This window comes from Chelmon rostratus, chromosome 14 (assembly GCF_017976325.1).
Source record: "Chelmon rostratus isolate fCheRos1 chromosome 14, fCheRos1.pri, whole genome shotgun sequence".
In the NCBI taxonomy this organism is placed as follows: Eukaryota; Metazoa; Chordata; class Actinopteri; order Chaetodontiformes; family Chaetodontidae; genus Chelmon; species Chelmon rostratus.
In genome coordinates this window covers 12,775,116-12,801,784 of record NC_055671.1, presented here as the reverse complement: position 1 = coordinate 12,801,784, position 26,669 = coordinate 12,775,116, and the positions used below count along the sequence as shown (strand labels likewise).

The following is a 26,669-nucleotide window of genomic DNA, read 5'->3' as shown; positions in this document are numbered from 1 at the left end:
AGAGCTCCTCCAGGAGTTGATGAGCGAGGCTGTTTATAGTATTTCCTCCTCATTAACCAGTCAAGGGCACGGCAGCGCGCCCAGGCCAGATTTGATCTTGGACTCTCTGCTCTTGCAATTACTGTCAACATCCTCTGCGTGAGGACTTCCACAGGTTAGAGTCTTAAAGATAAAAACTGCGCTTGTAAGAAGCAAATAAAACGATTTCGTTCTAAATTGAGAGAAAATCTTCAGCATTCACCTCAAACGCTCCATCTTTCCGGGTTGACGCGGATCAACTGGTTGGTTGATGTGAACAGAAGTGTGCTCATTAGTCGCAGGTCAAATATGTACGAGCAAATTCCCGGAGCGCAGAGCAGAGACAGTGAGAGTAAATGATGAGGATGGGTAGTCAGAGACACGAGATTGAGGAACGCTGTGAATGATAAAGAGTAGAGCGGAATTCGGGGGCTGAGAGGAAGAGAGAAAAAGGGATGAATTTCATTAGCAGTAAAAGCTAGCTGATATGCATCACTGATTGGCAAAGTGCCAGCCGATGATGGATAACAGCGTGGGGAGGATGGGAAGGAGGAGGAAGGAAGAGGCTGGCTGGATGGGATCAAGATGAAGCAAACAAAAGAGCAATAAAGGGATGGTGCGGCGATGGAGCCGGTGGCAAGCTTATTATGATGGTGGGCGAAAAATACCAAAGATATTAAAGGGGGACCATGAGCAAGCAGACGCAGCTGAGAACAAAGGACGGCAGGTTGTTCCAGATCAGTGGGAGGCCATTTTATTGGAGCACCTTGCACCTCATAGCTATGCCAGTAGAATAATGCTGACTCTTGTGTGTCAGTCCTGTACAGCAACCGGAGAGGAAACAGATACTGAAGCGTACCCTGCAGGTTCTCGAAGGTTTTCCCTTGGCGTATGTACAGAAAGTGTCAACGTGGCCGCATGCCATAAGTACCACTTTTAATTTGAGGTGTTTGATTTCGCTGCATAAACCCTCCCGTGCTTGTCAGCTACATCAGCACATTCGCATGCTGCAGAAGAAACTCTCCCACTATCCTGAAGGATTTGATCGCGGTGGAGCCTGTCCAGGCTGATTACAGCGCACGCCCAGGTGCAGCCTGCAGTGCTGACATGCCAAAGAAAAAGCTCTTATTCTTCAAAACATACAGTCCCTGGGAAATACAGGCATACTTTAAATTGTATTGTATGCTTAAAAAAACACCCCAGCAGCATCTGCCACAAATTGACTCATTGTGGTATGTAGGGGATGGCTGGCGGAGGGAAGGGGGATTTATGTAGTCCCTTACTAATTTATTCACTGTTTTATGAGCATTTCTGCAGTGGAAGTGGAGGAGGTACTCAGATCATTTACTTGAGTAAAAGAAGCAGTTCCACAATGTGAAAATACTCCATTACATGCATGCAAGATGTACTTAGGCAACAAAATCAGCTAGTACTTAAAGTATCAAAAGCAAAAACATGTTCATCTTTAAGAGTGATAATATTATTTATCATTATTATTATTATTGTTTGTGAGTTGACATGTAAGATGCCTTTTAATATTGTAGTTGGTTGGTTGTAGTTGGTTCATTACTTAATGAACGGATATGTACTGGCTAGTGATCGAGATGATAATCATATGTCAAGTAACTATAGCTGTCAGATAAATGCAATGGTATGAAAAAACTATAATTCCCTCTGAAATGTTGTGGAGTAAAAGTAACATCAAAATAATGTGAAGAAGTGTAGTGCTCGAAAAAAAATTACTGTATGTTTCTACTGTAGATGCTATAGTACACAAGCAAAAACTAAACTAAAGTAACAAAAAATAATTCAAAAGTATGCTAAATTGTGAGTAACTGTGCATTGAACATGGTATTTGGAAGTGGAATGTTTTTTTTTGTGTGTTTTTTTTCTCATATCAAACACAAAGTGTGTATGGATACAAATTGCAACTGAGGTGTAAACGAGTGAAATAATTCAATCCCACGCAGAGAAATTTCCAGTTGTTCTGTGATTTTGGAGTCTATCTTGAATTGTGCCTGCTTGATTAGACTACACAGACAGATGTCACCTTCATTCAGCACCGTTCAATACTGAAGACACTGCGTGTAATTAAGCTTGAAGATTGTTCTCTGATTGGTCCTGTTTATTAATTGCTGCTTCCTGTCAGCCGTTTGAAACTGGTTTCAGATGTCACTCTTCATCCATCAGTCATGAAGTACAGGGAACTTTTTTCCCCTATCAGTGCATCATATTGTTTTGTTTTGTTGCAATCAGAAGAGAAACATGGAAATCTGTCCAAACACTCACTCACCAGACTGTCTCCAAGACATGTTGAGCTTTCAATAAGCATCACATCGTTTAGATTCATGATTCTGAAGTTAAAGATGTTTAGACGTTAACTCAAAAAACATCAGAGCAGCCTTCAAACTGTGTGTTTCCAACAATCAGCTCCTCCCGGCAACAAACAGGCATGCAAATGCAAAGTGCGCAACTGTGCATCTGCAGCGGCGTGTGTGAAAGTCAAGGTTAAAGCTGCATACATAACGCACAAAGTAATGGCCCTGCAGAGACTAGACCTGGCCTGCAGACTGAGAGATAGATTCGCTGATAACACTGGAGCTGACAGCAGCATCCACAGGCCTCCTGTCCTCTGTCAGGACCCAGATGTCAGGAGATTAAAGGTCCGAGCAGAAGGACATGTGAAGTGCTCCTCCTCCTCTGCTCAAAAGAAGAATGACGCCTCATGATTGGTAGATCAGCATTTACTGGAATGACTCAAATGGCACTGGAAGCCATTTGAATTTGACTTTTTAGGATTCGTAATATAATCTCAATAGCACGCTGGGAGATAAAGATCTTTTCTGTCTGAAGATCCAGTAGTGCTGCCGGGAATCTGCTGGGCCAACGGTAGAGTATCTCTAACAAGGAAAGGCTTACAGGACAAGAACTTAAGTTCTCCATGGATTGTGTCAGATCAGGAAAAGAATGAGGAATGTGCAGTCGGTTGAAGTTCTGGCATTGAAAGAGGGGACAGGCCCAGACGGGCTGGGTTCAAACCCCGCTGACAGCTCGGATCCCTACTGCTGAAGTGTCCTTGAACAAAGCACTGAGGGCCAGTTTTCCACACAGTTGGCTATGTGGGGTCTTCGCTTATTGCTGTGCCTTTAGTTTAATTCACTTTCTTTAGTGGGACACCGTGATTGTCTGCTGTCACCAAGGTTTCAATAGAACACTGCTGAATTAAATTTTTTATTTTGTCTTCCTGTGCACATCTGAAAAGAAACAGATTTTCACACAAACACAACCCTCGCCAACTGTGTAAAGGTCATTGTGATAAACTCAGCAGTGTGCACAATCACCATTTTGGCATAACATTAAGAAACACGAGGACAACCTCGCCAGTGGAAAAGAGAAGAAATAAAACATTTGCATTTGTTTGGTGTTTTAAAGCTACGGGCTGAGCCCTATTTCCAGTGGAGGAATTGGTATGTGAATGTTTGTACTGCAGTTTTATTTTGTTATGTTATTAAGGCAAAAAAAAAAAAAAAGAAAAGAAAAACAAAACTATAGTTATAACACACATTCTCTGCAGGTGGTGCAAGCGTTGAAGCTTTTGCACTGTTTACTTTCTTTGCCTGCAGGTGGCAGCAGTTTCATGTTTACGTCTATTCATCTGTGGTGCCTCCATTCATGCAGAAGTGTGATGGAAAAGTTATACAGCTCCATAAGTTGCTGGAAAGCTAAAAAAATGGATGAAACACTAAAGATGGAAACATAACACAGCAAATAAAAGATAAGGCACCAAAGATACGGCAGAGCATTAGACTGAGACATAACCGGAGACTGTGAGAGACGATGCGAAAGCTACACGTCCACAGGATGAAAACATTTGTGCTAGGAAACCACCAGCCAGGGTGGAAAGCCTATTCGTGCTGTGGAACAAAATGTAATTCACTGGCAACGTGGACAGAAATGAGGATTGCTCAGTAGGAGGGAGGATGAGGAAGATGCTGTCGTGTTAATTACATGTGAAAAAAACCACGGCTCTCTTTGCAACATAATGCAGAATCACACAGATGATTTTTTTTTTATATAATAATTCACTTTTACTAACACACACAACACCTGCGAGTACACACATCTTATAGTGAGTGACCTTTGTCTGATTTTGATGCTCCTGTTTTCAACATTTCCAATGTTTTTGTCAGTGTGGACCATCAGTTAAGCTCATAAACAGCGATTAACACGGAGCTGGATGGAATACGCTGGGAGTTATCAGTTAATGAACAGGCCCATTGAGCCCGTCCTCACACTGCTGCTTCAGTAAGCCTCTGCCATGTTAGTTTTTCTCTCCTCAGCCACAGAATGGCAGCCATATCTAATTGGCCCATCTAATTTGCTGCTCTACTAGTGTGCGTTTGTGAATATCTGTGCGCGCACATGCACTAGCTAGCATGAGTCACGGAGCAGATCTGAGCCATGGCATCTGGGGTATGGCATCCACTCTCCTCCCCGCGCCAATCCCTCCGTGCTCCTCTCTTTCCGCTCCTTTTTCCTCTCACATCCTCCCTCTCCCCTCTGCTCATTTTGACTCATTGGATTTTTGCTTTCATCGCTGCGTCTCTTTTCAGTTTTTTCCTTTCGTTCATTTGATTAGCACCATTATGTCGCCTGAAGAGGAGACGGATGGAGGTGGTAGCACTCTAATAACACAAAGTTTGCTTTGGCGATCGAGTTTCAGTCGTGGAGTCAGCGTGGCTCAAAGGCATAGCCTTCATCAGACTCCTTCTGCTGCAGTCTCCTATCAGCTATCTAATGGAGCCTGTCGATTACAGTGGAATTAACACCACATCCTCGCGGTTTCTCACACGCACGGATGCGCTCGGTGCAACACACACGCATACACACATCCCCGGAATACCTTAGGGGGTGTCAGCGACTGGGCTAAAGGGAGGATTGAGTTAATGGCTAATCAATGTCATATAGAGTAACCTATAGCCCCCAGATGCTAGACAAACACACACACACACACACGTACTTGCATGCACACTTATATGCAAACATGTGATGAGAATCAATCCGGTATGCTTACCAGTGTAGCTCAGTGTCACCTTGGTTACAGTGCAAGGGTGTGTGAGTGATGTGTGTTTCCATTTGAGGTCTCCTGTATCTGTGCTTTACCTCACTCCAAGTCATCTACAGCATATCAGTGTTTTGGGTTTTTTTTTTTAGTTATAAAGTGCATCTCTGAAATTTCCAGCTCCATCCCAATAGAAGAATCTCCCAACAGTTTTAATTGGAAGCACTTTCTACCAGAGAAATATTATCATGGGTAACCAGGATATTGTTTCTGGGACGAGATTATGCTGTTGAATTTTTTAAACGTCATTTCTCAGTGCTGCGAGCAGCACGAACAAAATTCCATTAAATGCCGCGTTGTCGGGGCGCAGGCTGACTCTCAAAAAATTGGAAAAACCACGACTATGTGCATTGGCTTATAATGAATAAGTGAAAAATGTGTTTCATGTGGGTGTGTAATTCAGGTGTCTTGACGTTATGCGCTGCGGTTTTGAACTGATGCCTGTGCAAATCAGAGCGTATTCCCCCCAGCCAATCCATTCGCCCCTGCCTCGCCACTCTCTTCTCCACAGACACGCAGCTGTCCACGCACACATCTGCACATTGATCAGAGCTACGACAGGAATTTAAACTCCAGGGAAACTTCCCCTAACCCACTTTACCGGCAATCCTCTCCTCCCCGTCGCTCTGTTCTGTAACGACTTCTCGTATCTGTATGATCCAGAGCCCTAATGGAGTCCGCGTTTCCTGCTGATCAATGGGGAGAACGAGCAACTGAGCCTGGCCTTTCTTCTCCCTGTTACACAAGGAGGTACTGGGCTGCTGCGGCTCCCCCAGCATCCTTGGCAGAAAGATGTGCGAGAACTCATCTGTCAATCTGTCTGTTCTTTGATCTGAGTTGGAACGCGGTGAGAGGGGGCAAAGATCCCCGGGTGGCAGAGGAAAATCAGGTATCGCAAACAAGCACCACATTCACACTTCCTGTACCGACATACACTCGCCATGCACAAATAAGCGCAGGTTAAACAGAGAGGGAGCCTTTGGAAATTAGAGGCTGAATTGTTTAGCGACTCTCATTACTCCTACTTAACGTCCCTGTGCCTTTTCTGTTCTGGTGTTTCACCATCTCGCTGTGAATCGCAACATCAGTCGACAAGAGGGTTTCACTCAGAAACACACACTCCAATATTTCACATTCTGCCTCAGGCTACGTGAGGATTTCAAAACGCGATTTTTTGGGGATAAAATGACAATATCTAAAATTCAAATGAGGGAAGGGTTTAACTTTGAACGAAAAGTCACCTCTATTTTTTTTTTTTTTAGCTTTTCTAAAGCGCCCCTGGGACGAAAATAATAATAATAAAAAAATGTAAATTTCAGATCACGCAGAAATGGTTTTGCAGGGATTCATCTGAACGGTTCAGAAAAGATAAGAATATTTTTTTCCCAAACAAAGGTTAGACAAAAAGGCATCAATTGAGTCCTCTGATTAGAGCTCAACAAGTTCTCGCACACTGAGAGAGGGAGAGTCGCGTCTACAGTCAAGTCCGCTTTAGTTCAAACAGGGCGGTGAGTTCAAATGCCTACAGCAAAAAGGTCACAAGCGACACACAGAGTCAAAGTGGAAGTAAATGTTCCTGCCCCCCCGCCTCTCTCTCTTCCACACACACACACAGAAATGAACATCAAAGGCCCTTAATCTTTTGCCTCTCATGTCTATCATCCTTGATTCTATTTTGGTCTCACTGTGCTCGGAGTTCAGCAGCAGGAAGAGGAACATTCTGCTGCAGGCACCACTTTTAAAACTTCTAGTCTTTTGCGTTGTGCTGGCAGGTGCTACCCTGCTGTGGAAGTGTGTGTGTGTGTGTGTGTGTGTGTGTGTGTGTGTGTGTGTGCGTGTGCGTGTGTGAGAGTGTTTACAGGTGTAACATAAAGCGGTCAAAATGCGTACGATAGATTACTGGAGCAATTCTGCACATTGATATTGGCAGCTGCTTAAACAGACAATATGCTAAACTATGCTAAGCTAAGCAAGAAGTCTCTGTTAAGAGTCAAATCGAGCCTGACGTGTGTTGCTGAGAATGAACTAGTGATCTTTAAGTGCAGCACAGACTTTTCTGTTGCTTGACTGTCTCTTCACTGACGCTTGATATGGATATCAGCAGAGTAATTTATTTGGAAAAATACGACACAAATGAAGCCATTATCCGGAGGAGAGGGCTGGGTAAATTCAATACTGTTGATTATGTTGCGTTTGTCTCTGACATCAAGCCAACACAGAAATAGAAAAATCAAACTATACAGCTGCGGGCGGCAGTTGGTGGCATACAAGCACCGAGTGCCGTGGAAACTGTTTTTCAGCTCATTACTGCACACTGTACCCTCATCTCTTCACATTTTGACTTTGCAGATTTACTTCAGATTCTGGGGGGAAGCGTCATTTTGAGTGATTAATTGCTATAAACCACAACATTTTAAAAAAGTATTGAAATTTAGTTTGAGGTAAGAATTTAAAATCTAGGAGGATACTGAAAAGAAAAATATATACAGTGCATAAGAAGTGGCTGCATCTTGGACTAATGGGCTAATCTGCTGAGATTTTCTTGATTCAGTGATTCCTTGTTTGGTCACAAAAGAGTAAAAATGGCCATCGCAATTTTTCAAAGCTCCAGCTGATGTCTGCACTTAGCTTGTTTTGTCTGATCATTAGTCCAGGACCACAAAATACTCACTGACATAGAAAACACAGAAAATTACATGTTTGGTGTTTCTTATTTTTACCCAAACATGGAGAAACAATTGATTAAAAAGAACGACAAAATCAATGTCTTGGCCTGTATGAAACATATATGATAAAGTTCTCCCTGTTCCTCTGTGGCTGGAAAGGCGCCCTCCCCACATGACTGCACAGTTTGTATTCATTTTCAACCAATGGGGGAGAGGAGAGAGGGATGAAAAAAATATGAATACAAAAGGGAGGGGGGAGACGAGGGATAGGAGTGATGACATAACAGGGGGCCTGACGTGCATGAGAGTGGAGGTGCTTACGTCAACTGTAACTGGGAGAGGAAGAACAAGCGTTCCTTATGTAGGTCACATTAAAAACACATGCAAGCTACCGCAAATTCAGCCAGCTAACCGACCGGCCTGCCAAGCGGCGTTGAAATCACGGCCGTAAGTACACCTCCGGTTCTCCAAGACTGTGGAAATGAGAAGTATCCACACCGCTCTGTTATCTCTGCCGACGCTGACTCTGACTCTGCAGCACGCACCAAGTTAAGGGCCTGTTAAATTACTGATGAGTCTGGGGAGTGACATCGCGCGCTCTGTTGTTTTTACATACATTCAGGACAAAACGAGCTGAGCTGTCAAACGCGGAAGTTTCATGCCTTGTTGAGTCGATCCGAGTCGACGAATTATCGCTTTTGCGTCGAATCGTGGAAAGTCCCAATGAACAGTCGTCCTGCTTTCACGTCTGTAATATCACATCAATTTTGCGTAATCAAGAATCTCAAGACTCATGCTTGAGCTAATTAAGCAGTTTGTAACAATGGCCACATGCTCTGACCTCCAATCTTGATGATTATAAAAGAATGAACTACATACAGTATGTGACACATGCAAAAACAAACGAATGCTTGAATACACGATGACACCTGAATGCATCATCATACATACACTTGCATACCGGCAATGTCTGTTGCCTGAAACATTCCTTACATTGTGTCTTTGTGTGATATAGAAAAACTGCAGCTCCACAGCCCATGTATGAAAATACAGAGTGAAGAGTAAACTGCAAGCGGGGTGGAGCTCAGGAAGGGAAAGCAAACTGCAACATAATGAATGTGGGAGGGGGCTGTTTATGCAAACTGCATTCATGAGGGGGATATGGCGATGAAGACAGCGTGGTGATGGTAATAGCATACTCGTGATGTAGTGAAAAACGAGGTGTTTGTGAAAGGCTCATTGGGATTAATAGATAGATAAGAGTACAATGTAACAAAGACAGACACATGCTGGAGAAGCTGAAGACACAGTCAGAGTCAAAGCTCAGAAACCGTAGCGCTGGTGTCAACTGATTTGTATCGAGTGCACTCACGGTGGGCTGTCCTGCAGGGGTCGCTCTGTGTGCTGTCGGCAGAGTGGGCCGAGGAGACGGAGGACACGCTGGAGCTCCTGACGAAGCCAAAGGCTGCCAGGCGGCCCGCGGGGAGACGGGTGGAGCTGAAGCCCGGGGGGCGCAGGCCTGACTGGCTTGCTTTGGGAAGCAGAGACCTGGAGGCCGCTGCCTGGGGCTGGGCTGCCGCCGTCGCCGGAGCAGGAGCGGGAGCATGACTGGTGAAGACCTGGTCGTCTGTTGGAAGATGAAAAGTGGCGTTAAATAGTTTTCTAGACAATATTTAGAAAACAGGAAGCTTCTCAACAGGCGTGGCATGCTGTAAAGTCCGCGTGGAGCGTCCTCAGCTGAACTGATATTATCCAGACAGAGAATATAGGCAGCAGTCAGACAGTATACAGAGACTCATCATTCCCTGCATTTCAGCTTATGCTGCAGCATCTGGTGCTGAACAGAGAGCACAGCGAGAATAGGAAATAAAATTGTGTGTGCATGCGTGTGTGTGTGTGTTTGTGAGTTTGACTGGCTACTGTAAACTCATTAACCACCGCTCACATACCAACAAAATGCAGGGGATTCAGCATACTTGTGATGTTTATTTCCCCTGTGAATCATTCATCCTCCCGTGTTGACTAAGCTCTCAGTGGGCACCCGGAAGTTTTCTGTGTTATGGCTCTGGCTGCTACAGCGTGCAAATATAATAACTATACACAGAACAACCTGCTAACAGCTGCTTTTGGCTCCGGCCGTGCTTGCAGACTGGGCTGGCGGCCAGCAATTTCTCTAATGGCGCCACTGTTATGGTATTCAATATGACACCCGCAATTTAGATCTTTAGATATATCTTTCCGATACAGACATCGTGTTTGCCTGTGTTTAACAGTTCATTACATGATCGGTAATTCCTCATTGTTATTTATGGGCTAAAGGCTTGTGAACGGTGCATTAAAAGAGAGAAGAAAATGAAGAGAGAAAGCGTCTTTACAGAGGAAGAAGAGAAGAAAAGACGGGGAATCAAAGAGAAAAAGGGAGGATAAAAAGTAATCATAGCTCCATTGTGGCTGCTGTTGTCAGTGAGCAATGGGGAGAAATCCTCCCTGTTGGTAATCTATGGTTTCCAACAGCAAAACAGATGAAATGTGCAGGCATGAACAACCGAGGCTGCACACACACACATGCAGACAGTGGGCAGCGGGTAAATCCCCAGGCCTCGGAGGGAAGACCCGTCTCGGCCGCCCCAGCCAGCAGCGCAGGAGAAGAGTATTATCCCCTGCTGGCTGCAGAGATAAGGTGGGCAGCCCTCCTTTCCCCTCCATTTGGCGCAGCTGTGTGCTCCAGTGCACGCTACAGGGTAACCAGCACATCAATACGAGACAAAACTCCAAGAGGAGGAACACAGGATGAGATACAATGTGGGACAGAGAGAAGGGAGAAAAGTGGAACTCCCCTCCAGCGGCATCTGTGCCGCTGCTCACACTTATCACTTATCCTCCTTCCTCAATATCTGCCTGTGCGCCATGCGGTCTGTTTATTAGATTGCAGCTCGCTCCTCTTGAGTGAGAAGGTCAGGATCATTAAAGATAAATGTCCTCATTTCCCTCCTGTGCCCCACTCCATTCTTCCTCTCTGAGAGAGGAGGTGGGGGGAGCGAGTCCGACAAACACCTACTTAAGCCTGGATATCACAGACCTATGCTCCTGCTAAATGAAAACACACATTATTCATAAGAGTCTACAAAGGAATCAGGAGGTGATGAAATTATTAATATGACTTTGACTGTCCTTCTTTGTTTGTTTCAGTCCCACAATAAATTTTTTTTTTGCCTCTTTCTTCTGCATTTCTCCTACATTTGTCACTTCCTTATTCCACAAATTGCACCTGTAAAATACCCTCCACCTGACCAAAACAGGACTTCATCATGGAAGTGCACATTTGAAAAATGCGCCATTAATTATAAAACCCTGTGTGTTTTCCTGGACTTGCAGTTTTCTTCCTTCACTTATCCCAAAGATTTGAATAAAACCATTCACTTTGCCCGTGGGTCAGGAGCACCACTTTTCAGTTTCTCAAACAGCCCCTTGAGAAAAGAAAACATCTCGGGAAAACATCCATTGGCATCCATTGTAAAAAAGTGCATCCGAACTTGAGATGAATTATGTAAACTGGGCTCAGAAAACTCAGCGGGACAGGCGGCTGGGATGAGCCCTATAATGACCAACCGATTTTAATTACAGCCCAAGGTGTGTTCAGACGACCTGCCTGGGCTTCCTCCACAAACCGTTAAATTGCACGTTATTAAATATTACACTTGAGTGCATTGCAATCTCTGCTGGAGTACTCGAGCAAAGCTTCAGTGCTGTGCAGGAGGGAGGGCGAGAGCCTCAATATGCAGAAATCACAGCAGCTTCAGCACAGACGTCCTGTCCTATAAGTGGATCATCCTCATTAACATGACAATACAGAGTTTAAAACCTACACAGTAATTATGTGAGAAGTTAGAGTACTTTGACTGTTACACAATAGCTATACAGTATAATTATTATAATATGAGTATGCAAGATGGAGAGATTTTCCCCTCACAAGTACCTTAACGTTAACTTAAAAAAACACAATTTGGCACAATGCTAGGCTCAGATTTCTCCAGATGAAAACAACAACGATAAAACAACAGAAATCCAGTAATTACATAGCCTGCATGCACAAAAACAGACACTGATAGACACAACTTTGAGCAACGCATATACAGTATATACTTTAGCTGGTCTTTATCTATGCAGGGTGTGTAGAGCAGGGGACAGCAGGGAGGAGAGACGATTCCAGCAGGAAAATACTGACATTACTTAAGAGTTAATTGCTTTGCACTTCAAAGTCTGGAGTTCCCAGAGGGCCAAGCAGCAGTAAGACACCATACATATGTATTAATAGGGATTATGATGAGGAAGCCCGGCACATCATAACACTGCGCCGATCAATCGGGTCTGTGCAGTTCTGGGGATCTGTGAGTGTACACATGCACATGTACGTCTCTGTGTATTTTTCTTACTGTGTGTCCGGGTTATCGCACTCAGGGAGAGAGCAGATCTAATATGCATGGAAGCGACAAATGGCACGGCCTTCCAGCAGCGTGCAGGGTGATGAGCAAATTTCATACTTCAATATCCCGGCGACAGCCGAGCTGTAATGTAAATGTGACTTCAGCAGTCGGAGGTGGTATCTGAATCATCTGAATTAGAAAATCGCTGTGTGCGGGGACAAAGTCTGAGCGAGCTTTTATTTATTTATTTTGTTTTGTAGATGGCTGCCTTCTGGAGCAGGAAAAGTCCCCTCAGAGTGCTTCTTAAAGCCCTCCAATCAGATCAGCCAAAATTAATCTCAGAGAACGAATTTTAATGAGCTGCCTTCATCTCGCGCCAATTTGAGGGGGGGAACAGTCCCACCACTGCTCGCTGCTGCAAAGGAGAGGAAAGATAAGGTAGCTCTCTAGCGTGTCAAATTTTGGGTTGCTGCAATAAAAATCAGACACGTACAGTAGCTGAAAAGAGGCCATCTCCATCTGGCATTCTAGCCGCTTTACATGAGGAAATGTTTTATTTACCTGTGTTATCTTGGCTTTTCTGACTGGTTGCCGGGCTGACAGGTTGGACAGGCTGGCTGAAGACTAGCGTTGACCTCTGAGCTTGACCCGGTCCTCTGCCCTTGGCTGAGCCCACACCGGTCCTGGTGACAGCTCCCAGACCCAGACGCAGACCTCTGCCGGAGCGCAGGAGGCTGCCGCTCCCTCCGGCCTGAGCGGCCGTCCGGGCCTGCAGTGCGTCTTCAGCAGGGTTCCCTTTAAAACTGGCTGATCTTCCCACCTAGAAATCAAAATAGTGAAATTAACTTTAAAATGAATAAACTTCATGTATAGTCTGATATTGAAAATCCAATACTTCTGTCCTCTAGTCTCCCTGTAATTTAACCTGGGACACAAACTGAAAACAAATATCAGCATATTTCAAGAAAAGGGGCAAAGTTAATTTGAATAAATTGTACACAACTATAACTTTGTTACTTTCTCAAGCATGCGCGAGTCTGCTATGACTATAAAAATCACCTTGAAGTGCTCACGGATGTAATTAGAGTCAGTCCATGAGCACCCATTGGGATTTTCTGCCGCAGTTCGCTTACATGCTAATATGTTTAGCTTCAAAGTCTGACTGTCATGACATGTTTAATGTTGTATATGTTTCCTGTGAACATACTGGGCAACAAAGCATTTCATGCACCCTGCAATCTAATTATCCATCACCATAATTCGATGTTACATCTCTCATTTTATCCGTATAGACTTGAATTTCTTTGTTATCAAGCATTCTGTATTTAGAGTGTGATAAGGCTGGTCATGTGCAATAGATGGGCACTATCTTGGTTGCATGACTGCAGTGTGTCCAGAGATCTGAGAAGAAATAAACAGTCTGGTAAAACGTGGATCACAGCATATCTGATATTATTGGCTCTGCAAGAAAATGTAACGCAGACCTACAGGGAAACTGACATCCAGAAATTTGACCTGTTCAACATCTGCAGCGTGATTCAAGAGTAAGTGCTGCCTTTCAGCGGCATTACGCTGCGTGCTGGACAAAATGCTAACGCACTGTACATGCAGTGACATACAAAGCATGGCGAATCATCTTGTCCCTGCGGGCTTTGTACTTCAAAATGCATTAAGTATTTATTTCCACATGCTGGTGTTTGACGCCGTATGAATATGAATGCCAAATGAAGCTATTTAATCAGAATCAATAAGGAATGATTTTAAAGCGATAATGAGCAGCTCTTGTGCGAGTGGGAGAGAAGAGCTGTGATCAATTATACATGGTTTACTGTGGGATGGAAATTATGGACAGCAGCTCACGAAACCGATATGCAGAGTCAACTAATTTAACGGAAGGGGTTTGTCTTTGTACTTAATGCATATGGTAGCGAACTGTACATCATAAAGTAGTCCTCTCCTGCTAATTGTTATGGGAACCGTCATAATTAAATGCTATTTTTGTCCTTCGCTGTTTGTGTGAATGTGCTGTGATAGTGGATTGTGCAGAATCTCAGCGTGACAGAAAATCCTTTGTTGAATGAGAATGAGCCAAATACAAAACTGCAACAAAGATCAGAACGCAGGCTTCTGTCTTCCAAGAAATATTCAGAATAAAAACCTTGAAATCAGATACTTATAATAAAGACTGCGCATAACACCCACCTCTGACGGTGGGCCGTAGAAGTTGTCTGCTTTGCTGCCCAGTTTCGGGGGCGCCGTGTGGCTGTGTGTGTGCGTGGGAGGGACAGTGTGTGTGTGTCCAGGGGGCCTGATGCTCCTGTTCAGCATTCCTGATGGGAAGACGTTTGTCTGCATCTCTTGGCGGTATTTGTCATAAAGCAGATTGGAGGCACTGAGTACTGGGGCTCCTCTGGTTTCTGCGTCGGGCTTGGAGGGGTCTTTAGGGGCGTCTTTGAAGGAAGTGGCAGCTTGGCCGTGTGTGTATGCTGAGAGCCGGGATGGTAGAGAGGATACCTGATAAGGTCCGTCAGAAGCCTGCGGCTTAAACTGAGGATTCTTTCGGACATAGGTAATGATTTTGGGCCGAACTCCTTTAGGTTTAAGTTTGGGTGATGGGGAGCTCTCTTTGGGGCTGGAGTTGTGGTTAGTGCTCTGCTGGTTGTTAAGAGGCGCTTTGGGGATTCCACTTGTGCTTATATTGGTTTTGACTGGTGCTCTCACGCAACTGTTGCCATAGCCCTGAGCTGATGTCGTTACAGCAGGGTTGCATCCGGACGGGATGTGTCTAATCACCCCAGAGACATTCCTGGAAACGAGGTACATGGAGGGTTGCCTGCGTGGTGAACCCTGGGGTGTCCTGAGAGGGGAGTGGGGAGGGGTAGATGACCTGGAATCAACCCCCGTCCTGTTGGGACTGGAGCAATTCCTCCTATATGTGAGCTGAGTCTGGGGCCTCTTCTCTAAGGTGGAAGGATTGGAAGGACTTGAATTACGCCATGCTGCTGTAGCCGGCTGCTTCTCTGCAGGCGGAGCCTCCCTCAGGGCTGCCTGGTTGGGCTGCCGGGGCTGCGAGGCACCAGATGCTTTGTACAGGGGGGAGAAATCTGATGGCTCGCGTAAAGACGATTTTGTAAACTTCCTGTTTGACCCGTTGCTGTGTGAGTCTGGAGAGGGGTTGGTGGAGGAAGGTTGCCCTGCCTCAGCTTGATGAGCACTGGGCTCTGGCAGGCTCATCGCTCTTCCCATCTCCGTCTGACAGAGGGGTCTGACGAGCTGTTGCCGTCGAGGCGGCATCACCCTCTCCTCAAATCCAGCCCTCCTCCTTTGGCCCAGCCCCCCGTCGGCAGACAATCCATTTCTGTGATGACTTCCATCCTCCTGTCTCTGATCCTGGCCGTAGTACTGAGGATGGCCATGTTTCTCCTGAGGATGCGATGGTGGGGAGTTCTGGTTGGCATCTGCAGCAGGTGCCCTTCTTCTGGTCTGGGCTGAGGTAGTGTTGTTTGCATTGGGATATGGGTTGGTCTTGGAGTTGGACAGCGAGATGAGAGACGGGGCTTCTCCGCTACTATCCAGAGCGCTTGACAGGCTCCCGCTGAGGGAAACGGCTGACAGGCTGGAGACGAACACATTTGTCTCCGACTTGGACTCCTTCAGACCTCCCTTCCGTCTCTCCCTGTCTCCTGCTCTACCTGACCTGGTGTCCCTTTTCTCTACTGAGCCCGTCACACATGTGTCTAGCTCTTCAGTGCTATGACAGGCAATCCTTTTCTGCACCTCTTTACCTCGCTGTACTCTACCCTCCACTTTGTTGCTGTCGTTGTCATTCCTCCTCACTCCGATCGAAGCAGAACTGGCAGTTGAGCTTGAGGATATGGACATGGCGCCCTCATCTTTTCCATCTCTCATACTCCCGCCATCGTCCTCCTCCTCATTGTCCTCCCCCTGATCCCTGTTGCCCAAAAACGCATGTATCTCCTGGCACTCCAAAAGCTCGAACTCTCTGAGATCAGGCTCCATGCATTGCTGCTCCGAACCCCAGATCACCAGCTTGTCCGGAGAGTCACTCTGAGAGACTAAAGGAGGAATCGAGCCCGTGCTGAACCCTGCATCCTCTATCAGCCCTTTTCCTTCGTGATCGCCGATCGAGTGCAATCGATTGGCATTATCATCCCCGGCTTGGGGGAACTGCATCTGGGTTTTGTTTCCAATCTTTTCCCCTCTGTCAACATTGGCCCTCAGTCCCTGGTAACCAGTTGGGATGCTCATCTCGGACCGATTCTGTTGGCGAGCTCAAAGACACCTGCAGGGTGCTGAGGCCATCTATGGACTTACAAACGTTTCTTCCCTCCCTGTCCCTCCTCTTCAGGGTCTGTGTGATGATGGCCCTTCAGCTGATTATACCAAGGACGAAATGTCATCTCATGAAATCTTTTTCACTTCAACTCGCCACTTATCTTGCGTTTACTGCGAGTTAACGACACTGTCTTTGATGGCTCTCCAGAGAGAGATGGACGTCTGTTTAACCTGAAAGAAACGACAACAAAGGAAACTGTAAGAAAGGGCAACGAGTGTGGCTGAAATGCACTTTCACAGAAGCCATTCTGTTCTTCCCCACAGAGCCACTTAAGGTGTTCTATATTTAGTCTGGTCTGGGTAGCTGCAATTTCAGAAACCAACTGTGCGTAGCCCACGGGCTTGAGCTCTTTATTTGTGTGACTCATATCAATGGATGGTTATTTGAAGCTAAACACTTTGCCCGGGGGACAAAGAGACCCTGGAGGCATAACAGGAAGGGTCTTCGAACTACCTTGTTCCTATTTTAAGGCGCTTGTATCTTTCATTAGCACGTGCTGAATCAAAACATTTGACACTACATTACGAGAGCGTGATGCTCATATTGTAACCAGCAAGAGTAGTACGGCATTAAGAATAGGAATTATCATATAACAACGGCTGTTCACTGGAGGGCAGAAAGAGAGAGAAGTGAAGAGAGAAGTGGGGGATAGCTGAGGCTACAGACTGTTTGTATGGAAGTGAGGGAATCACCCTGGGGATGGCTGATGAAGACAGGAAGGAGGAAGAGAGGGAAGGGTGCGACCTGTTTTGTAATGAGCTTCTTTTCCTCAGGAGACATTGAAAAATAGAAGGCAGAATGAGGATAGTGGGAAAACATCTGCAATAAAAGTATGCTAACAGAGCCCCTAATGTGAGACAGATTAAAATCACGAGTGGGCGTCGTAACAGGTGAGGAGTGAAAACACCAGTTTAGGAGGGATATATCCATGTTATGGGTCTGATCACCACAGGAGGGTTAACGCTCTTCTCCCAACATGCCCTCTCTAACATGCCATATGGCTGATTTAGCCGATGCCACGGTTCGATCTCACGGCAGCACACCCTGCTTCGTTTCAAATCAACATTCTGCGGGGTGGACAGAAAACGGACGTTCAAATCGCTGCGTCGCTACGAGCAGGCTCCATTTCAAAGCAACCGGCTGTACGTGGCGCCACCGCAGCATGTACAGTCGGTAGATGAGCAGATGGCAGGGAGGGCGAGCGTCTGAGAGCTTTTGTCACACCGTGTCAAAGCAGGCCGGTTTCATCACAGCAGCATGAACGGAGAAAAAAAAGCCCAAACCAATAAACAAGCACGCAAAACGGAAAATACATTGACTCTGACAACAAGAAATGACTCTGTTGTGTTGTTGCTCTCGGAGGTAAGAAGACTTCCGGGTGTCTCTTTACATTTCAGTCTCTCCATAATTATGCAAGAGCCGTGTGAGGAGTTCTCCTTCTGCCTTGAACCAGAAGCATTAAAACCACAGAATATTAATGGACTCGGTGTCGATTGAGGATCTGTTGTTTACTTGTTTGTCATACGCAGCCTATTTTCTACATCTCACACAGACTGAAGGCGTATTCCTGTCAGGTAAACGCTGCACGCACTCACCTGTCTGTGCAGGCAGCGATTATTGTATATTTAGCCCGAGATGGTCATTATGTAGTCAAATATATGTGTCTTCAAACCATCACCCTGAATATCTGAGCAGATTCCGAAGTTCAGATAGAACTCCCACCCTCTAATTATGTGTGCGACGGGGGAGTCTGTTCTCATTAGCAGGTGCCTTCTCCCTGCGTCCTGTGGCAGCGACATCAGTGAGCAGAGTGAACCGCTAAGACGGCAGCTTTCGCTGCCTTTGGCACATGTGACGCTGCTCCAATCGGGCGCAGAGCTACATTTTGTCCAAGTGCACTGGGAGGGGAAACATTCAAGGATATGATTTGTATTCCTGAAGGCCGTCGGCTTAAAAGCAACTCTGAGATATTATCATATTTTCCTGGAGTGTGTGCTAAAAGAATATTTGACGGAACTTTTGGGGACTTGGTGAGCTGAATAAGGTACAAAAAAGACTGTTTTACTTAAGGATTCTGAAACTTTTATAACTAAATATCAGACTTTTGACACTCTGAAATACATGTTCACTTGCCATTAGAAGATATTGGTCAAAATAAGCATTTCTTACTGGTAATATCTGCTTGAGATGCAATGTAGGATAGTCCACACTGTCTTCTGAACTCTGCCTCTGTGCACACGGCTAATATTTACCCTTAGCTGGTGCACACAATCAAATAATTAGCTAATTATAAAACTGACAGAGACAAAACTCCAAGAGGCAGGGAAGGGGAGGGATAGGAGGAAGAGAAAGAGACAGAGAGTTGTAGTAGGGAGTGGGTGGCACATCGATTAGGGCACTGATGTAGCACTGGCGGCTGTGCTGATGACAGCAGTCTTGGGCCGCTGAGTGCTATAAGCTTGGTCACAGTGGCTGAACCAGAATAAGCTGCACATCGCCTCACAGCGAGGCAGACAAAACCAATCTGGGAAAACCCTAAACACAGCGAGACAGAGAACAAAAGAACCTGTCTGACTGCATGAATGAAAGGGCCTGTGGTGATGACAAAGAGCATAAGAAATTAGGTGCGTCTTGGGATTCTTCGGGAGCTGGTTTGAGGAAGAAAAACCTGACAGGTCCTCCCTGCTGTCGCATCGCCTTATGTTGGTGACATACCTACTTAGAAGCTAAAAGTAAGGATCACATGGGAGTGAGTGGAGGAACTGGTGCTGGTGAGGGGCTGATTTTATGTGTCCTTATGCAATTACAAGTGTAACAAATGTGGATAAACATCTTTGATCATCATGCTCATTGTCTTTGAGTAGAGGAAACACTGCAAATTAGACTGGAAGTACGCAGGGACCATGTTTGACTTTACAGGTTGTGTGTGCACTGTTGCTAATGGTGTACAGTCGTTTACATTATTTTGTTATTGGTGAGTCGTGATGATAAGATAGATGCACCTGATGGCGATATGTTAGCTTCTTTCAGAATCAAAATGCTTAAAAGTGGCACTGATTTGGACTTTTTGATGGAATTCAGAGAATACCAGAGAGGACAAGACTAATATTATTCCTGCACGCGTGCATGTAGAGGTGATCTTTGCTGGACTGTATAATGAAGGCAGGCTTTGTTTCACCTGATGGTGAGAGCCACTAGTTGAGATAGCTACTGAGTATGAGCTCCTCTGGGAAAACAGCAGGAGGTGAAACCTAAGAAAAAATTGAACAGTCCTGCTTCGGTTGCCATGGCGATGCCATATCCCTGGGAATCGGAGAATACACGTCCTGACCCCTGCCTCTTCCATCGGGGGAAAAAGGTCAGCGTGAGAAAGAGGCGGGCCGCTCTGAAGGTTAGCTTTAAGCTTTCACACTCACAGCTCATGCATACATTCTGCCGTGCGACGCTTTCACATCTGAACTCACAGCTGCGCGTGGAAGTACGCAGCCACATGAGCACATGCAAAACACTCACAGCACTAGAGCTGCTGAGCGAGAGCCCCCCCCACCCCACCCCCCGACGAGGTATGTAATGATCATCTAGAAGCAGTCGCCCTGCAAGTGGGTAGATAGACGCGTCGCTGAAGTGATCAGAGCATGGAGGCAGGATAAGACGCTATCTCAGCACTGATCAAATTCAGCCAAGGACTGGAATTTGTAGCTTTCGCTTGGCTCCTAACCCGTCAAGTGCTGCATTTAACCACCGAAAACTCCTCTCAGAAGGTGAGAAATGGTGAGCTGAGAACCTGACCTCACTGGAAATGGAAAGAAAAATAAAACCTATAGTGGAATTGGAAAATAGAAAGGCCTTCTTCATTCTCCTTTGCTGGTCTATGTGGGTGAAAGCATGAGACGCAGACGTGAGGTGGGAGAGATGAGACGTGCAGATGGATACAGCGGGGAGGAGAGTTTTCACAGGAGAGCCACGGTTTTCTAATTATCCTGATGGAAGGGTGTGCATCATTCGAGCCTCTATAGTACGAGCTATACAGGCCCGTTTCTGAAGCGACCCACTCATGTGAGCCCAAGAGGGGAGAGAGGAGTAATTATTGAAATCCTTTATATATGTAACACTAATGAGCGCCTAACTGCTCCCTCTGAAGAAACTGCTAACATATAGGCAGGTAGTCACACATCACATCTGAATTACTGCGTTACTAGAAATGTGAAACAACTGCGAAAAAATAAAGTTTACAGAATTCCTTCATAGCCACAGCAATAAGAGCGTAACGTCGAAACACAAATATGATGGCCGGATCGTTTCCTTTCAAATATTAAAATAGTTTTGGTTTGCACAAGTGCAGGTTACTGATCAGATTATGATAAAAATCAAGCATTTTTCAAGGAGGATATTTGAATTCAAGCATATTCCTAACCTTGAAAATGGTTAAAATAAAGGGTTGGGTTGTTAAGGAGAACAGATGTCCTCTTTCTTGTGAGATTTATTGTTTAAGGAAAAAAAAAATCTTGTTTTTAATGTAGTATCACATAACTGATCTGAGGGACGGCCAAACATCTGATCTCATGCATTATCAGGCTATAGCATCATCTGATCTAATTCACATGTGTTTTCATTAAGTGGAATCAGGGAGTGGGGTGAGAATATTGCAGCGCTCAACTCCATCGGCAGTCACAGAGCTGTGCTCGGTTCAGTCGTTTTGCGTCTGTAATAGATATTTATTGAGCAGCTCTTTATTCAAACATAGACGGTGCTGGAATACGCACCATCTTGTTACGTTTGCGTAAATATTTTGAGATATTGTGGAGGAGGGCGGTGCATTTTTTTCAGTCAAGGGGAAGGTCGAAAGGAAACATTTGTAATGCTGCGGAGGGTGATGCTTTTTCCAAAATGTGAGGGGGATTTCAAGTGCCAAGATGCTGAGATATGAACCACTGCGAACCTTTTTTTTCACTCAGTGGATCACAGTTAAGTCCTGCTGATAATTTTATTTCAAAGAACAAATTTGCCTCAGCATCTCGTGCATTTTCCTCTCCACTACCCGACTAAGTGAAGCCAGGCAGGACGTGGAACGCGCAACTCGTTCGCTTGTTTTCAGAAGCATGTGCACACGTGTTACAACATGAAGACCGTATGTGCATATGAACGGACTGTGTCTCAGTCACACACCTGCACAGGCGCACACACACACACACACAATCAACACATGCACACATGCTTTCTCTCAGCGTCTTTGTTGTCGGTCCAGCAGCACATGTGGCTGTTACAGAAGCCATTTGTCTTTGGCACTTTGCTTTATTCCTCTCCTCCCCCACTGGAGAGCAGACAGGTTTTATAGCTCCCTGGTCCCAGGGGAACCCCAACGATGCATGCACACACACACACACACACACACACACACACACACACACACACACACACACACACATTCCCCCTGTGCCGTCTCTCTTTCATCCCTATTTACACACACATACTTCTGCAGAGACAAATTCCAGCACACTGGAATAGTAGCAAAATAGTTGGAGGGAACACAAATGGACAGAGCTTCGACGTGTGTGTAACCATAATTTATGACTCCTGATTGTTTGCATATGATATAATTAGATTTAGTGCAGGATTTCCATTAAAATGCAATGTAGCAGTTATCCTTAAAGATGAAACTCCACTCCTCTAACACAGAACATGCTGTGTCTTTGCATGCATGTAATTAATCTCTAACGACATCATCCTTGTATGTCCTTGTACACCTTCCCGAGGCTGGATTGTGTTAAAAATCTGCGTGCGAGAGTGCGAACTTGTGAACATCTACCCCCTACAGACATGCGCGTACATTTAAGGCTTCTGCACATATCGCTGCAAATAGACGGGTAAATGCTGAACACACACATAAACAATCATCCTCTCGTCCGTTTTGGAGGAGCATTCCTTTCTCCTTGTACTTGTAATCTGTTCACAATCATCCGGCAGGATAAAGCTTAGTGAGAAAGTCTATTCAGAAATAAGCTAAGCTTTAGTCATCCATTCCTTCTCCTCCCATCTCTGTAAGCAACACAACGTCGACAGAAATAGCACTGAAATAAGCTAAACGCTCCATTTTCACACAAGACACAACAGACACCCTGTAGACAGAATTTCACAAGTGATGATTCACTAAACTGTGGCCGCGTGTTTGTGTGTGTGCACCCAGCAGTAGCTCACTATGCACAGCAAAGGGATTATCATCACAGAGAACAGTGAAGCAGAACCGGGGAATATCCAGAAATAGTATCCTCCAGTTGCTTGATTATTGCTCGGCACTTGTATGTATAGACATATAAACAACAACAGAGCTGCTTCTCGTCAACAAGCTTCCCCGACTGCAGCACAAAATAGCTCCTAGCCGGATTCAATTAAGCTTTGTCCCTTCAGTGATTCCAATCTGTTTCATCCCTTTCTCAAAAAATCTTTCCATGTCTGTCTCTATCTCGTTCTCCTCTCCCTGCCTCCAGCCTCCTCTTCCACCTTAATAATACAGAGTTAATGAGGGCAGGGCCAAGCGATCAATCCCATTTTCATCCTTATAGACGGCACATCAGCAGAGTACATTTGCCCAAATAATCCTTCTCTCCTCCCCTGCTGTCTCTCTCTCCCACTCCACTCCCACATACACACAGTTTTTGCACCTCAAGGGGAGTCATTGTGGATGGCAGGGGGGAACTGTAACAGGATTTCTGCAGGATCTTGGGTCAGAGTGGGTGGTCATACCTAACTGAATAAGAAGAATGAGAAAATCAGATCATCTGCAATAAAAGATGATTTATTTCCTTACGGCGCGCAGGCAGGCGCCGCGTGCTACCTGCGATAAAATCACCGGAAAATCACAAAAAGCCAATAATAGGATTTATTAGCCGAAGCGAAATGAAAAATGGAGGCACGTGTTCGCACGTCCGTCCACCGACACATGTTCACACACAAGGCTTGTCTCGCCGTTCGCCGACAAGATGGCAAACTGCGCCGGTAAAAAAAGAGGAAACAAAAAAACAGGACCAAAAGTGTCACGTCCAGAATTAAATGTGAGCTTCGAGCGTGCACTTGCATGCACATGTGCAAAGTTGCACATGTAAGTAACATGGGTGCCACCTACACACACACATACATACACACACACACACACACACACAGCTACACACAGCCAGGCAGTAACTATCACTGCAGCAGGAGCAGAGACAAAGAGCCAGCTTCTCACTGGGAGAAAATGTGGCTTATAAAACACAGGTCTGTCACGCAAAAACACACTTACTGATGAAATTCTCCGTACTGGGAATGAATCTCCTCTAAATCAGACATGGTCCTGCCTCACTGTCTGGTTTTGCTGTGCTGTGCAGCCTGTGAGGACGGATTGTGGTCGAGATGGATAAAGGGAAGACAAATGTGGAGGAAATGAAAAGAGAAATGACAACGGGAATGAGATGGATTGGGAACAAAAAACAAAGAGGAACTGATAGGGAGATTAGCATGATTAGAAATAAACGGACTGCTACAGTCTGGAGGAGAGAATTAGGAGGAGGAGGAGGAGGAAGACGCGAGACTTGTGTTTATTGTTTGAGCCCTGCAGTTAAAACACAGATAGATCCAGACAGGGGTGGCATGGAGGAGAGGGGAAAAAGGGGCGTCTGTCCACGCTGGTTGCTGGTTGCACCGCATTGTTATTAGCAAACCCCCTCCACCCACTACCCTCACTTCTGTCGCAGAGAAAACGTTAACTCTTGCATGGCTGGTGGGCAAAACTGTTTGAGGGGACAAAGAGGAGAGGTGAGGAGAGGAGAGGAGCTCACTTCAAATGCAAAGCGGCTGCGGACAAAGAATTTAACGATGGTGGAATTCACTGTGGGACCGCAAAGGAAGTTGGCACACGCTCACACAAACGCACACAGTCAGACATAAAGCTGGCAAAGGTGAAACAGCCCAGACAAAGAAAAGCTGAGTGCAACTCAGACAGGCTGAGTCACTTCTGTATATTTTAGGAAAATATGATAATACAAATAATGATGCTGCTGCAGAGAGTGAGGGGGGGCAGCGGGAAGGTGGGGGGATTCTGGTTAGTATTGCGATGGGTAAGTGTTCGTATGCATGTGTAATGTGCAAGTGGCAAACCCCAGGGGTGTGGGGGAGGGACGACCGGCAAAGGATCAGGGAGAGGTGAGCAAAGAATAGAGCGAGCTGAGGGTTTTGGGTGGTGATGATGTGCAAAAAAAAAAAAGAAGGATGGTTTGAACTGGTTCTGTCTGTGTGTGAGAGAGAGACAAAAAGACTGTTTTCATGCATTGGACAAAGGGAGGTGATGGGGCAAAAAAGTCTTTTGGGACATTAAAGAGGATTCACATGTGCTTCTGCTATTCTGACGGCAGATTAGTGTATTTTTGGGAACAAGGCTCGAAAAGAGTGTAGATGTGCAGTGTGTTTCTGTTTCTGTGGCTTTTTGCTGCCAAGTTAAGTACAGCTCTTACGGCTCTGTCCCCATAATAACACTGTGCACTTAAGCTCATTCACAGAGTAGCATTCATTTGCTTAATAAGGACTGCAGCTTGCTGACTAATATAACTGAAATGAGCAAGAACACAAACACACATTAAAAACAGAAAAATCTGCAGCTCTTCCCTCAAACTGACTTTATTTTCAGCAGATTGATGCACACGCTTCCACGCAAGGGAAGGGTCTTTCATGTTGACTCCCCACAGGACGGGGAAGTGTGCGTGTGTGTGTGTGTGTGTGTGTGTACACATGTGTGTCATCCGAGGGGGCGTGTTCACCCTCTGATGTCCTGCTTGTGACTGCAGGGGAGGAGCTACAACAACATCATTGCCACCTTCCAGACAAAAGACAGCGTGAATTTGAGAATGTGTGTGTTGACACTTCGTTAACACTGTATTCACACACACACGCACGCACACACATGCACTCATTTGAGCATCCTGAGCAAAGAGAAGCCTCCAAATTATTTAATTTTCAGTGATCACAACACAGATTAGTGCAATAACTGCAGCCTTTTCCTCTTCCTGTCATTCTCTCTTGTCTCTGAAAACACACACACACACACATTGTGCTACTTTGTGTACTTTCTGTGGTACCAATTTGTACAATGCTTTTGTCCAAATAAAAAGAGCAATACACGTATAAAGAAAAAAACCCTTGGAAGTACACATATTCCACGTGCAATCAAGAGGGATATTGACATACTTTCCCTCCTCTCTCTCTCTCTCCACTTATCATCTCTATTTTCTGCCTCCCTCTTCCGTCTTCTCCTCTCTTCTGTCCTATAAAATGACCTTGAAGGTCGCTACGGTGCGCTACACTCATGGGCTTTGCGACAAACTGTTGTACCTGCAGAAACACACACACATACGTTAGTACCTTAGCCCAAGCGCTGACACACACACACACACACGCACCCACCTACTGACTGCGAGTGGTTTTCCTGGCAGAGATCTGCTGAATTGATCACTGTTCAGACGCTGCAGAGGTCAGATGTAATGAATCAATCACACATGCATCAGCATCTGGAGCAGCAGCTACAGCAGACAGCGCGCAGCCACAAGGCCACAGGCTCTGTCGGCCTGCTTTGATGCAGTGTCAACCTCCACATTAACATGACCCGGAGGGATTGGCAAGATTTAGCAATATGGACTAGAAGATCCATAGATGTGGGAAGTCTCTGATATTGGGATCGATAATAGAAGCAGACAATTCCGATAAACACAAGATCCACACTTCCCACACATACTTAATGCATAACACCTAAGTGTAGAACCCCTAACCATCGACCACATTTTTGGGCAGCGCAGCCAGACGCCAAACAACATCAAACTCTACACAGTCGCAAAGCTCAAGATATCAGAATGACAGTTTTAGTCATGTAAACACAACATGCGCCCTGGCAAAGGCAGGAAAACTGCCCCCACAGTCTCAAGGACGACCTGATCATTAGACACCGATCAATCAGGACAAGAGGCAGCAGAGTGTGAAAGACGTGCCCTCAATCTGCAAACCTTTGCTGGATCCGTCACTCCTTGTCTTCCCTCTCCTCCCTTCCCTCTAAGAGGCCTACA

The 26,669-nt window shown here is 45.6% G+C and overlaps 1 protein-coding gene across 1 annotated transcript in view; it reads right to left on the bottom strand.

The window, feature by feature from the left end:
* The window catches only part of mtus2a (microtubule associated tumor suppressor candidate 2a), a 30,038-nt gene extending 13,539 nt beyond the window's left edge, over nucleotides 1-16,499 (bottom strand). The window contains exons 1-3 of the mRNA XM_041952754.1: nucleotides 14,574-16,499; nucleotides 12,792-13,050; nucleotides 9,179-9,433 (exon numbers count right to left, since the gene is read on the bottom strand). Of these exons, the coding sequence (XP_041808688.1) occupies nucleotides 9,179-9,433; nucleotides 12,792-13,050; nucleotides 14,574-16,499 (2,440 nt within the window). The remainder of the gene's footprint in view (nucleotides 1-9,178; nucleotides 9,434-12,791; nucleotides 13,051-14,573) is intronic.
* Between the last annotated feature and the right edge of the window lie 10,170 nt (nucleotides 16,500-26,669).